The following is a 15,333-nucleotide window of genomic DNA, read 5'->3' as shown; positions in this document are numbered from 1 at the left end:
CTATTTTAGGCTTTGAAAACAAGAAATTCTGGCATAAGAAAGTGCCTGAAGAATAACCTGATGTCCTAAGATTATCGGAAAAGAGGTACCAAGTGGTAATATTGTGAAAAATTAGCCAGAAGATTCATTTTAATGTTTTAAATAATAAAAATGCTCTAGAGGCACATCTGTCTCCAACATGTGTCTTAAGCACAGGATGCGAGTTGTGCATCAGTGCTGATGAGAATAAAAGAGAACCTACATGATTGATCGAAATCAGGATCCCTTATGTTTCTAGGGGACATCAGACCAATAAGGAAAAAGAGCACTGACACTTTCATGTGCATGAGCAGAATGTAGGTATAGGCAGAATCACATTATAAAAAGGGGTGCCCAGAGTGGGAAAATTGAGCTTCCTATGGGAGAACTCCAGCAGGAACCATCCCTTTACTGATGGTCAATCTATGAGAGAGCCAGCAGACTCTAACCCTATCTAGGAGGATGTGAGTACGTCTGTAGTTATAACTGGTTCATGGATATATTTAGGAGCTGTATATGCTGTGATATTTGTAACTTTGTTAGTAACTTTAATAAAACTGATAAAAGATAGTGGACCTTGTTCTTATGGTTGTGTTACTTGCTCACGGTTTCATGTGTTCCTATGACTCTAGATCTAAAACAAGCAGAGTTAACTCTGTTGAACTTGAGACTGTAGGCATCAGAGCCGAACCCTCAATGGTGTAATATAACATCACTAAATTAACTTTAAATGAAAAAAAGGTTGCAATAGCCTACTTTCCCTAAAGCCGGAGTACTACTGGAGGATGAGTTAGATGACACAGTTCTGTTTGCACTGCAATGTCTGATGGTGGGTTGTTTGTACAGATCTGTACTAAGATAAGCACACATCACTATTGTAAATGCTGTGGCTATTCAGAGAGAGAGCGAGTGTGTGCCTCTGTAACAGGAATGCTTGCTTTACAAAATGTGCTTGGCTAGCAACTAAAGGGGTCACTTAGTTGCTCTCTTTTTTGTTTAAATCTCTGGGTCTATTAGGAATTCACAAATAACAAAAACTACTACCTCTCGTTAGGAAATTACTTTCCTGAAGCACAAAGGTGTATCGAGATGGCAGCAGAGCAGGAAATGTTTTGTCTGGTCTCTGATATTTGTTTAAATGGTGTTTTCTAGCCTTGAGAAGACCTGACATCTGGATTATTTGTAACTATTATTGGATCACATGGCCTGAGCTGGCATTTTCACTGATGTGCTGTTTTATCTTTCCTCCAGTTTGTTTGGAGTGTTGGTGGATCCCTGCTGCATTGTGCCAGGGTGTGTGTCTGTATGCTCTCTCATCCAGGTAGGCTTGTGGTTTTCTTCTTTTTGGGTGGTCTGGTTATTACTGGCTTGGAGTTGCAAGAGAGACAAGGTGGAGGAACAGATGGAGTTGTTAATGGTGACTGATGAGAACCTGGGGAACAGCAGAGAGACAGCTAAGAATAAGACTTTAGTGGACACTGTGTTGAAGAGTTTTTGTTCCTTCACTACTTGTCGCATATAATGTCACATCCAGGTGTAACATACCACATTGGACTTGGATTACAGTAGAACATTTCTTCATGCTACCAGTGAAGATTAAAGCAAAGTACAGTCAAAATTTTTCATTAGACAATATTGGATCCATGAAATTGAAATGTTCATGAAAACACAGCTCCCTGGCAGCCGGTCTGATGAGTTGCAAGGCTCCTGGGACCTGCAGCTCTCTGGAAGCTGGCCTGATGGGCTGCCCAGGTCCCCTGGCTCCCTGCCTACCTTGTCAGCCTGACTCCCCGAGAAGCTAGGAAGTAAACTACAAATTCTGTTTTGGTTCCCCCAAAACTAATTATTTTAAAAATTTTCCTCTTGTGAAAAATTTCAAATCTTCTCCTTTTTGTCCCATTTCAGGACAATTATTTTTTAAAAATTCAACAAATTCCATAGGGAATTCTGTTTTCTGGGCAGCTCTAAAGTACAATCGGAAAACCAAGAGACCACAAGGCCCAGGGTGGGTCTCAAAAAGCAAACTCCACTGAGGAGCCAAAAGAAGCATGCTTGCTCTCCCCATTGCAGAGGTAGCAGCAATGTTAATAACTGCTTTAATGGAGCGGATTAAATGCTCATGAAAAGTGCCAGACCAGCAGCTGTAGAGACAGCCTTTATTTGCTATAACTAAGTCCTTTATTTGAGCACAGAATAGATAAACTCTCCCCCAATTGTTCCACAAATATTTCTAACCTTGAACAGCCGCTTCTAGGGATCAGATTTCAGAGTAGCAGCTGTGTTAGTCTGTATCCACAAAAAGAACAGGAGTACTTGTGGCACCTTAGAGATTAACAAATTTATTAGAGCATAAGCTTTCATGAGCTACAGCTCACTTCATCAGATGCATAGAATGGAACATATTGTAAGAAGATATATATATAGATATACACATACAGATAAGTTGGAAGTTGCCATACAAACTGAGAGAGGCTAATTAGTTAAGATGAGGTATTATCAGCAGGAGGAAAAAAAACTTTTGTAGTGATAATCAAGATGGCCCATTTCAGACAGTTGACAAGAAGGTGTGAGGATACTAAACATGGGGAAATAGATTCAATTTGTGTAATGACCCAGCCACTCCCAGTCTCTATTCAGTCGCTGGCAGCCTCTGCTGATTCTGCTAACAGGAGTGCAAATTAATTATTGACACTTGTAGTCTGTGTGGATGATGGTTATGATACGGAAATGATAGAGAAGTTTCTAAAAAAAAAAAAAAGTCAGTGGGTAAATGGTGATCAGACATGGGCATTCCAAAATGTTTAAACCTGTATTCTCTTTACCAAACCACTAACTGGAATTATATATGTTTAAATCTTAGAATGCAGTACAAGAGTTTTCAATCTACAAGCCCATTGAGACCCTTTTCAGCAAGATGATGGTTACAGATGTTAAGGACAGTAAAGGAAATAGTCACATAGCAAGCATCAGAATGAACAACATCCTCTTCAGCTCTGTACGGAGGCAGCCGATAGAGCGAGTTGGTGGATGATTTATGTTTTGTACTCTGTTCTTTTACAATATTTTAAGCGGGGAAAACTTTTTAAAAGTAATAATGAATTCACGGATATTTTGCTTTCTTGTTGTGCTTGTTCTTAGTATTTCAGTTTCATTAGTTCTTTATACTATTAGTTCACCTGAGCAAAAAAACCTTCGGAAGTTGAACCTCTCAGGGAGTTCTATCTTAGCAGAAGCCTGTAATGCACTTATTAAAGAGAAGGCATTTTTTGTACAAGAAAACACATTAAAAATGTCATTTGGGAGAACCAGTTGCACCAAATACTTAATTCAAAATCACTATATAACCAGCCCTCTCTCGGCAGAAGAAGCTGCCTTTCCTTTGGCTTATATCATAACCCTTCATAAGGAACTTGATACTTTTGAAAGACTTTTCAGGGCTATTTATATGCCCCAAAACGTTTACTGTATCCATGTGGATAGGAAAGCAACTGCTCAGTTTAAGCAAGATGTGGAGAAGTTATTGAACTGTTTTCCCAATGCTTTTCTTGCCTCTAAAATGGAGCTAGTGGTATATGCTGGAATATCCAGACTTCAGGCAGATTTGAACTGCATGAAAGACCTGCTGGAATCAGGAGTTCGGTGGAAGTACCTTCTCAACACATGTGGACAAGATTTCCCCTTGAAAACCAACAAGGAAATAGTTCAGTATCTGAAAAAATTTAAAGGGAAAAACATCACTCCTGGACGTCTGCCTCCTGCCCATATTCTCAGAAGGACCAAATATATCCACAGGGAACAAATATATAGTTTCACTTCTTTCATGCTGCGGACCTTTGTACGAAAAGCACCACCTCCACACAATCTGATCATCTACTTTGGCTCTGCTTATATTGCGGTCACAAGGGACTTTACCGAGTTTGTTCTCAGAGACCAGCGTGCCATTGATTTACTTGCATGGTCCAAGGACACCTATAGTCCAGATGAACATTTCTGGGTGACACTCAATTCGATACCAGGTATGTATGACTTTTTTCCCACTATGTACTCTCTATTAACCTATGTAATCCTTCTGCCTAACAGGTCTACTGTACGGCAAACAAAGTGGATCGTTTTATTTTCTATTATTTAATTATAAATGGGGGGCGAGAACTTTACTTCTAGGCAGTCGTAAATAGATGATTTATATAAAGGTGTGTGTTATGTATAAAAAGAAGGAAGCAATGTTAATTGGGATGGCTCACATGTTAGAGATGAAGCCAATATAAAACATATTTCATTAAGTACATATCCTAGTCACTTATTAATCATAATCATTGCCCCCATCCTGCAATTGGATCAGTGTAGGCAGACCTCATTGGCTTCAGTAGGGCCTCTATGCAGGCATTAAGTGTACTGCTGTGCGTATCTGATAGCAAATTAGGGGCCTAAATTTGATTCTAACATCAGATTACCTAAACACAGGTTTGCAAAATGCTCCTCACTCTTTTGTGGGGGGAAGTCAGTTTTTTGGCAATAAGCAAATTAAGTAATGGTCTTTTTTTTGTGGTTTGGTTTTGGGGTTTTTTTTTTCATTCTTGTCAATCACTGATGCCTGTTACTGTGAGGGGAAACTGTTTTCTATCACTCTTTTTGTTTGTAGTGTAGATGGGACAACATGGTTACAGAACTGTATTAAAGGAATCATGTTACATGTTAGGGGCTTATTCCTTCACCCGCTTACTTCCCTGGTCCTTCTCGCATGAACAGAGAGCAACAATACCCGAAGTCCAAAGGTGCAAACAATTCAATGTTTATTGGGATGAACTTCCAACAAGCATGATTCCAGTTTCCTTCCTTAGTGTCCCCCTTCCCAACTCTGAAGCCACAAAGCCTTACCTGTATCCCTGTTCCCATTCCCCCCCATTAGCAAAACATGATTCCAATTTCCCCACGACCATCCCCTGTTCCCATCCCCACCTTACTTCCTGATTGACTGCAGACTATATAGTAAAACTTGAATTCTGCTTAGCTATACCTTAACCAATCATTTTCCTGAAATTTAACTAACCAATCCTAACATATTGTAACATGATTGTTTAACCAATTATATCCCACCGCCTTAATTAGTTTACACCCAGCAAAATTAATTATACAGCAGACAGAAACAATTACAGAACCAGACAGAGACCATGCAGATAAACAATAGCAAAGAGGGAACTATAATGACAAAACAATACAGAAGGGAGGATTTCACAACTACATCTATAAAGACATAAGAGTTTCCCAGCTGTGTCTATTGATGTGAGTTCTTACTGAACAGGATGCTATCAAACTAAGTTTCCTTTTACATCTTCTAGGCACTTCCCTTTCTCTAGAGGTGATAGGCCTTATCAGGACAGGGTTGTATTCCTAACAGCGCAATAGCACCTTATTTCAATGTGACTAGTTTGGAATGTAAGGATGTGACCTTCCCAGCTTATGGCTGCCTCCGCTGCTTAGCCAAAGGCCTTAGCCTAAGAACAGGGCCTCTGACTGTCACGGTAAGAGAAGGCCCTTACGCCGGCAGACAGTGATTTTAATTCTTTCTTTTATACCTCTATAACTAGCTAAGTGATAAGAATACACCTACATTCTTAGAGTATAGGCCTTTACAGACAGGCCTGCATATCTATATCCTAACACTACAGTCTAGGTAATGATCTTACATGTTTCTCTAACAAGGTTCTGTGATAATGTCCTGTCCACACTACAAATCCAAAACCATGGTAGAACACGGAAGGGCAGGGACTCTCTGTTACTGTGTGTTTGGAGAGAGCCTAGCACAATGGGCACCCATTCTTGGTTTGGCCCTGGCCAACTACTGTAATAAACATAATATATACTAAAAATAATGCCTCTGACCAAGCCAGACAACAGCATACTGTCATGGTTAGGCTTGTAATGTAGATGGGCCTTATTGCTTTAGTTCATTCCTCCTTCCACCCTCAGGGCCTGGTATTTGGAAAACTCTTATCTCATCCTCCAAATCTTTTCTCTTTGGCTGGATGGCTGTTCTGCTGTTAATCAGAATGATGTGACACAAATACCTGCAATGTAAAGTCTTAATGGAGGGGGTAGGGGGGAATAGCAGCGTGTCGTTGACTAATATTTATTTTGACTCACAAATGTGCCAAAGTCACCACAGGCATTAGCTTTAGTTGCAGCAACTGCCCCCTACTTGTAACCCCAGCACTCTTTCTCAAGTTATCACTTTTCTACATCAGGATCTTGTGTGATTAGTCTGGCTGTTTCCACTCTGCTTCAGGTACTATCTCCCCCAGTAACGGCATAAATACTATATCAGTTTCTGGGGCGATAGTAAAATGAATAGTAGATGTCAATCCATCAGCTTGTTGGTGATTCCTTACTACCCCTCTCTGGTACTTACTCTTTCTCCCCCCCTTCACCTCTATGATTTTGACCCCTGTTGCTCAAGAGGGTCAGATTCAGCTAACTAAGCCTATTGCAGTACGTGGGGTTTCTCTTTTGACTTCCATCCCCCGCCACCCCACCCTGCTGCACAATTTGATTTTCAACAAGCATAAAGTAGTGTGACCGGTGAAGCCACTTTTTGTCTCAGACTTACACTATACAACAATTCAACCACACTGATGGCAAGGAAAATTGTGGGTGATATTGCTTCTGTGCAGAGAGCCAGTACAAGACCTATTCACCCCTTCAGACTCTCTTTAAGCCCTGTTTTGAAGCTTAGGAGGGACTGCAATGGTACCCAAACCTTGTGCTGGGCTTCTGCACAGGAATTAATTTGGCACTGTATGAATTGCTCCAGGATATCTTTTATTACACACATGCAAAACTACATGAAGATATTACTAAGTTGAGTTAAGGCACTCAAAAGTTGTCTACTTGATCACTGAACCAGGGTCAGGCTTAACAGGATACTTCCTGGCTCATCCAGAGTGGCTGCAACTATGCACTGGCTTGGCCTGGTTTCTCCCCATGGTGTGACTCTGGGGCAGCGTCACAAATAGTAACTTGTGCTGGAAGTGTGCCCAACCCAACATCTGGAGGTGGTTTACAACACCTCCCCTCCTTTGATAGAGAGGCCATCCTCTGGTTACAGGACCCAGACATTGAGCTCTGATGTCTGTATATGAGAGGACGACGACCCTAAGTGCCTGCACAAATGCTGATCTCAATACATCCCTGCACAGTGAAGCTGACTATTGACTGTCCACAAAGCACTGTCAAGTGCATACAAAGGAAGTTACATGAGGGAGGGGAAAAATAATTAAAATATTTTTTCCTGCTATCTTAGGTGTCACTTTTTGCATATAGTTATAAGTAACCCCCCCCTTCCCAATGCACCAATTGTATAATGCTGTGCATAGGGGAAGACATTTCCTGAATACCCTGGTGTTCAGCTGATACTAAAATGCAGAAGATTACCTCTTAACAAGACAAATCGAACAGAGTTTTTGATGGTGTAGTCAATGACACTAGGTTCACCTTGAGTAGTCATTACAGTTGCGAAAAGTGCATTCAAAATATATTGCTATCTAATCAGAATTGCAGTTTAAACTCTCACTTTGCACAGGTGGAAGTGACTGTACACAATTACAAGGCAATGGAGAATCAGGTCTTAAAAGTATCCATGGGATGTATGTTTTTTAAAGGCTAAAACAATTCAGCCCAAAGACACCATTATATTTTAATGTGAGTGACCTGTAACAATGAATTTTGTGTGTAAGCATTGAAGAATGGGAGAAAAGGTCATCTTGTAGTGAAATGAGTTACTACATTAAGGAAACAGCTTGGCCCAGATCTGGCCATGAACTCTAGTCAGCCTTTTTAGCTGCACAATCCTGCCCATTCCAAGGAGCAAAGATTCCTCTTTGCTGTACTACTCACATTGCAGTTGGCTCTTGGGAATGAGACCAGGGGAACTTTTTAACCTGCTCTGGCCTAGTGGGACGACTTTCCTCAGCTATATCAGTCAGTATATGCAGCTGTATTCCTCAGCAGAACATGTAGATTAGGTCAACTGGATGGAACTCATGATAGTCACCCATGCATGTTCACAACAGGTAATGCTTGGGGAGAGAGGAAAGCTGTGCAAAAGGAAATGCTCAGTAACTTCAAATAGATGTAGGTCAAAATATCACAGCTGGGCAAATTCCTATAGAGAGGACTGTGTCCTAGTTGCTGAAACATGGATCTCATAAGTCCCTCTTCAAGACCTCTGGGGGTACATTACTGCTTTGTTTCCCTCATTCTCTGCTACACTAAGGAACATTCATGAATAAGATGCGTAGGGCCAAATTCTAGTCTCACTTACATCAGTGTAAATAAGCAGTATCCCCTATCAGTTCAATGGAGTTCCTTTCATAAGCAGTAATTAGAGCTCGTCCGTTTTCTGACAAAGTCAAAAAATTTCGTTCATTTATCAAAACTGAAAATTTTCCACAGTTGAATTTATGGTCACAACTGGAGAGACCATAGGCTGGTGGTCAGGGCACTCACCTGGAGACTCAGCTTGTAAAGAGCAGGGACATGAACCTGAGTTTCCCACATCAAGGCAGTGCTCTAACTACTGGCTGTTGGTAGAGGGGTGTGTGTGTGTGTGTCTGTCTGTCTCCCTCCCCAGAACAAAAATAGTTAAACCTGGAAATATTTCATGGAACAGAATGTTTATTTTCACCAGCCCTAGAGATAGTGAAGTTCACTTTCTTCATTTCCTCATATATAAAATACAATTTAATGGCCAAAAGGTCAGCTTTTCCACTGCTTTGTTCCTTGTGGGGTCATTTACGTCTGCATAACAACATTTCACATCCAGTTGTCATAGTTCAAATGACTGCATGAGGAAGAAAATAGTGCAACATCAAGCCCTGAATTTTTAAATTGGGACACCTAACTTCAGGCACCCGAATTTTAAAAGTCTGCCCAACAGTGCCTACCTGACTCACATGGTTGACGTGAAGTTTGTTCAGTTCCTTAAACATTTTAACTAACACTAAGTGCTAAGTAACATTAAGTGACACTTTGAAAAAGATTATATACAATGAAAGTTCTACAAGTTGAAGTAGTTTAGTTTATTCTTTTTTACCTGCCAGACAACTCTTAAAAGAGAAAATCTGTAATTTGTTTGTATAGGGATAGATCAGAATGTCATCATTGCTGTTTATAAGACTAAACACAAAAAGGCAGAAGTGGCCAATTTCAGAGTGGTACATGCTACTTGTTGTACGATACTCACTGTGTGGAACTCACAAATTACTTGAATAGGTCTGGTTTCAGAGTAGCAGCCGTGTTAGTCTGTATTCACAAAAAGAAAAGGAGGACTTGTAGCACTTTAGAGACTAACAAATTTATTTGAACATTAAGCTTTCATGAGCTACAGCTCACTTCATTGGATGCATTCAGTCTGATTTCATATCCAGTAGAGGGCAGTGTTATGTAAACCCAGACAGCTAGACACATTCATGGAGAACATACAAGTTGTCACTTTGGATGGGCTATCACCAGCAGGAGAGTGAATTTGTGTGGGGGGGTGGAGGGTGAGAAAACCTGGATTTGTGCTGGAAATGGCCCACCTGTTGATCACTTTAGATAAGCTATTACCAGCAGGACAGTGGGATGGGAGGAGGTATTGTTTCATATTCTCTGTGTGTATATAAAGTCTGCTGCAGTTTCCACGGTACACATCTGATGAAGTGAGCTGTGGCTCACGAAAGCTCATGCTCAAATAAATTGGTTAGTCTCTAAGGTGCCACAAGTACTCCTTTTCTTTTTGCGTATACCAGCATTCTGTAAGAGTAGCTGTTTAGTTGCTTCCCTTTGTTGCCTTCGATGGATGCTTCTGTCAAGTCAACCCCTAGCTCTTCTACTGACTCGGCTGCTTCACTGCTGTTGACTTCTGCTGCAGTGAGAGGCTTCAAGGCACCAGTTACACTGGACAGTGTCCACGCAATCTTATTTTTCCACTAATTGCACCTTGTGGTCAGTAAGTCAATTGCTCTTATCCAGAACTCCCGCTCTGGTCCAGCTTGAAACAGAGTCCTGCTGAACAGCAATCCTGAATAGATATTTATAGATTCAATGCAGCAGCCTTTACCTTTAGGGATATTATTGCATGATGACCTGACTTCACAACTTTATCCTGAGCCACCACAGGGAGCATTTCATTTGTCACTTTTTCAGCATGGTAGAGGCAGCTCTAAGCCCTCCCCTTCCAAGGGTTGTGCCCCCTCCTTCCCTTATTTGAGATCCTGAATCAAATGGCATTGTGGTTTTTCAGTCACTGATGTCTACTCCAGACACACAGTACCAGGTATCTGAGTAACTCTTCACATGGGCCATTCCAATAGTTGCTGATGGTGACTCTGCTGCATCAACAACTTCTAGTTTCCCTGGTGTGGCTTCCTTCTACTTGGGCAATTTCATCCCCAGTGGCCTTTGTTTCCCGAGTGGATCCCAGGCCAGATGACATTTGCAGATGGTGGAGACAACCTCTCTCATCTGACCCATGGGACAACTGCAAATAGCTTGCACATGGGCCTCTCCAATTTTTTAGCAACTTCCCTAGTAATACTTCTTTGCAGTGCTGTATCTGGTCTAAAGAAGTCACCCTGGGCCTGGGAATTAACAGCAGGTACCTTTAGGGAAACCTCAATTTCTACTTTCACTTTTTAAATTCTGCCTATATGTTCCATAAGTTTATCTAGTATGTTTTCCTCCTTCACCAGAAGGTTACGAAAGTCCCTTGTTCCACTGTTTATAAATTGACTTTTCACACAAACTCTCTCATGGCTGGGAATAGACCCCTCTTTGCATTGCCAGTTCCAGATTTGGCACAGCACATTCTGCTTCACTCAAACTATCTTCTTAATGCACACAAGTAACTCTGTAGGGGTTCCCCTTCCTGCCACCTCCTGGCTTGCCATTCCTTCTGGGATTTCAAAAGGGCCAGTTCCCCTCATAGTGGTCATATAAGTGTTTGCATACTGTCTGCAATACCCATGATCCCCACTGGGAAGCTACTGGTAATAAGATTCAGCATCACCATTTAAGAACATTGCTAGGTGTTATGCTGCTTTCCAAGTCATCCACTCATTTGCAGAGACCAACAGCTCAAAGTATGCTCAGTACTCAGATTCCAGTTTCATCTGCATGAAATTTCTTCTCAGGCAAAAGTGCTTTTGCCATCTTGAAGCCACTGCCACCAGTTGTAATTCTTGCTTATAGAAACCAAGGGATTTATTGGGACACTGCAAGTAACAACTCCAGCACACACAGGCAGAACTAAACTTCTTCTAGCCCCTCCAAACCAAGGATACATCTACACTGCAATTTGATGAGTCAGTGCAGCACATGTAGACATACCTGAGTTAGCTTTGATCTAGGTAGTCTGAGTAACAATAGCAGTGAAGCCATGACAAGCCCACCTGGGACCCCGAGTACATACTCGGGCAGCTAGACCATGCATGTCATGAACCAGGTGGCTATCCACAGTCCTTCCAGGTGTTCCTGAGCATACTCCAAATTAGTCGGGGTCTAAGTGTTACCTAGCCCCATCCCTAGGAAATGGGCACAACACTTTTTTGTATGCATCTATTTTAAGAGACATATGGACACATATTTAACCTTTTGCAGACATAGCACAGTAATTAAATATTTTACAGATTACTTGTAAATGCCACATTCCACCAACTACCCTAACTGACATGTAGAGAGCATTAAAGTGGCACCACTTGGCCTGTTACTATGCATCTTAGTGGGGTTGTTGATAGTATTTATTTATAAGACATCACTGCAGTGGCTTGCCTTGTCTGCATGTGAAAACTGCCTCAATTTCCCTCACAGGTATGTTAATTTAACCAAATCTCTGCCCCTGCCAGATTCCTGTAGAATTTCAAAAGAATCAAACCTCCTAAGTAATCTTCTCCCCATCTCTTAAGGCCCCTTGCTGCAGAAAACACAGAGGAATTCCCCCCAATCTCAGCCAGAAGCTCTGGCCTTGAGCTCCCCAAGAAAGGCAGAAAGGCCAGTGTTGGAAGACAGGATATTGGGCTAGATGGACCATTCATCTGACCCAGTTTGGCCATTCTTATATTCTTACATGAGCAGCTAGATGAATTCCCATCCACATCATCTTGCCCAAGGCCCCTCCCTCACTTGCTCCTCCTTTAAGATTCCCTACCCTAATCAACAATCCCATGTAGTCCTGTCCATACATTCCTTTTTTGCCCCACTGTCCAATAGCCAGTCACCACACAGGCTCCTTCCATGTTCCTCACCAGGGAGACAGTTCATAATTCCAGTTCCTGCAGTCATTTCCCCCAGGAGACACCACCACCACCGCTCATCACAGACCTCATCCTCACAAGAGAAAAAAGAATAAATGTGTATCTCTGCCTCCTTTCCCAGTATACCTTGCTGTACCCCCTAATTCCCATGGTCCCTCTGGCAAAAGGGATGCCATGTCTGACTCCTGGCACACAGAACAGGACCCAGGCACCAAGCTGGCCATGCTCTGCAAGTTACATGCTGCACAGCTACCACTGCATGGGTACACTACAGTTTACAGAGAAAGCATTGGTGTCATAGGGGGGGAAAAAGGCACATTTCCACCAGAAAGGCATGACAAAATTGGCCAGGCTAGTTAAAAACTGGCCAAGCAGCAACCCTATTGGGAACTATAACCCCCCTAGCTCTCAGCTGAAACAATAATAGGACAGTCATGTATGTGCAGCTTGTCCTTAAGAGGGCCAGCATGCCTTGTTACAAACACCAATCCCATACACAGTGGCTGCAATACCTTGAAACAGGCTGAGGAGCCCACATGACACTACCCAAGGAGAGGTGGGAACTGTGGGAGAGCACAGCTTTCTCAGCCAAGCCAGCAGGAGGAGGGGGAACCTGCTATTTGAACCGCTGGCCACACAGCACAGAGGCTGTTTAAGTACAGTTTAGAGTATTTATTGTCTTTAATCTTCCCAACTCCATGGTGAAGTAGGGAAGTACTATTATCCAAATATTACAAATGGGAAAGGGAAGCATAGAGGGAGATTAAGCAACTCACTCAAACTCACACAGGATGTCTGGTAGAGCAGGGACTTGAATCTAGGTCTCTGTAATGGGGTCTCTGCAGGGACCTCCTAGCTCCTGCCCCCACTGGGCTGAGAAAGTCACACAGAGACCTTGGTGCTGTGCTCACCTAGTGATTTATTTACAGGCTGTGCTCCCACCCCTTTCCACTATACACATATCCCCCTTCTTACAGTCTACCAGCAGGCAAGAGGGACAAGCGCGCATGTGCGTGCGCGCGCGCGCTCTCTCCTCACTGCCTTTCCTCTAATGCAGCTTCCCTCTTTCCAGCTCCTCTCCCTGGCTTCCTTCCCCTGGGCTCTTATCCAGCCCCAGCCTGATGAGGCCGCAGCTGTTCCAGCTTCCCCAATCAGGGCCAGGTGATCTACCCAGCTCCAATTCACCTCCCTTAATTGGAGCTGGAGTAACAGAGGGTTGGCTAAGCAGTTTTCTGCTTAGCACCGTCACAGTCTCCTAAGCTACTTCCCTAACCACAAGGCCATCAGTCCTCATTACTATTACCAAAAGCTGATTTTTGAAATGATGCCCACTGCAGCCAGTCAGGAAATGTGGCAAAAAAAGGGGAAATGGATGTTGCAAAAAAAAAGATTCACTAAAATTTGTTTCCATTTTTATCAGCTTTTTCCAGCCAGCTCTATCATCTTCTTCATGTATTTTTAAAGAAAGAATCAATCTCTCCTCCTAATGCTTCTGTCCTGATCTAGAAGTGAAAGGCTCTGTATCCCATCAGCAATATGCTGAACTACCCTGTTTCCTTTCCGCCCCATCAAGTCAAACTGTGTGCCCACCATCATCTTACGAATTCTACATATGATTTCTTATCATGTCTACGTGAGTGTGAAATATTAGACTCACCCCACATTTTCTCAGGTCCTTAGCCTATTGTGAAACCAATGTAAATTGGCATCACTTCAACAGCTGAAGATTTGACCCAGTGCCTCTAGGAACAGGAAGGATCCAAAATATGGTAGCATTCATAGTTTGCCACCATAGTGTTAGACTACCAAGAAATATGAGAGTGTGTATGTCTATCTGATTTTGATGGCAATAGTCTGACTGTAGGACTGAATGGTGAAACAAAAATCAGAAAAACAGCATAAATGTGGATGTCTCACCCAAGAGAGAACATGTGAAAGCTTATGCGGTGGTTCAAAGCAATGGATTCCCTCACCCAATAGGCAAAAGTTCTATCAGCACTCCACTACAGTTTCCTTCCCTCCAAGTGACAGCATCACATCTGAATGATAGCCATACTGCCATAGGCTCTGAAGTCATGTCTCCCTCAGAATATGTCTATACTAGAGCTGCAGGTATAATTCCCAGCGTGGGTAGATACATCTGGGATAAAGCGTAGCCACAATTGTGTTCGCGGTGGGATGAGCTAGCCACTTGCACACTATCCCATCTGAAACCCTTGGTACCTACTCAAGCAGTTAGCCCATACTGCTGCCCACAATACCATGGCTACACTTCTGCTTTCACTTCTGTTACACATCCAGCTCCACTGTAGACATACCCTCAGCCATGGGTCACAGAGGAATATGAGCAATTCTGAGGTGTACTAGCCAGTTACATTAGCTGATCCCATATTTTTACATGGAGATTAGCCCTGGAAGAGGAACATGATGCTGACATCAGTTTTTTCCCAGAGCCTCCCCTTATTCCAGTGGTCCCCACATGTAGCTACCCTGCATCATTTTCCATGCTTATATTCCCCTCCATTCTTGCAGAGGAAGGGAACATGGAAGCTTTGGCAAGTAAGCCCTGATCCAGCAAAAGATTTAAAGGAGTACTTGTGGCACCTTAGAGACTAACAAATTTATTAGAGCATAAGCTTTCATGAGCTACAGCTCACTTCATCGGAAAGGGGGTGTCGGGCTTGGGGGGATATTTTGGGGGGAAGACATCTCCAAGTGGGCTCTTTCCCTGGTTCTTTGTTTAACACGCTTGGTGGTGGCAGCATAGGGTTCAAGGACAAGGCAAAGTTTGTACCTTGAGGAAGTTTTTAACCTAAGATGGTAAGAATAAGCTTAGGGGGTCTTTCATGCAGGTCCCCACATCTGTACCCTAGAGTTCAGAGTGGGGAAGGAAGTGAGCTGTAACTCACGAAAGCTTATTCTCTAGTAACTTTGTTAGTCTCTAAGGTGCCACAAGTACTCCTGTTCTTTTTGCGGATACAGACTAACACGGCTGCTACTCTGAAACCTGTCAAAAGATTTAAGTACA

The 15,333-nt window shown here is 42.6% G+C and overlaps 1 protein-coding gene across 3 annotated transcripts in view; it reads left to right on the top strand.

The window, feature by feature from the left end:
• GCNT2 (glucosaminyl (N-acetyl) transferase 2 (I blood group)) overlaps window positions 1-15,333 on the top strand; it is an 81,707-nt gene that overhangs the window by 23,245 nt on the left and 43,129 nt on the right. For 2 of the 3 annotated variants that reach the window (XM_048839828.2, XM_048839827.2), the window contains exons 3-4: window positions 1,270-1,339; window positions 2,879-4,034. In XM_048839828.2, the coding sequence (XP_048695785.1) occupies window positions 3,053-4,034 (982 nt within the window). In that variant the 5' untranslated portion in view covers window positions 1,270-1,339; window positions 2,879-3,052. The remainder of the gene's footprint in view (window positions 1-1,269; window positions 1,340-2,878; window positions 4,035-15,333) is intronic. The other variant, XM_075125380.1, reaches the window with a different exon arrangement.

This window comes from Caretta caretta, chromosome 2 (genome assembly GCF_965140235.1).
Source record: "Caretta caretta isolate rCarCar2 chromosome 2, rCarCar1.hap1, whole genome shotgun sequence".
In the NCBI taxonomy this organism is placed as follows: domain Eukaryota; kingdom Metazoa; phylum Chordata; order Testudines; family Cheloniidae; genus Caretta; species Caretta caretta.
The sequence above is the reverse complement of the archived record's forward strand: the minus strand, read 5'-3'. Positions and strand labels throughout refer to the sequence as shown.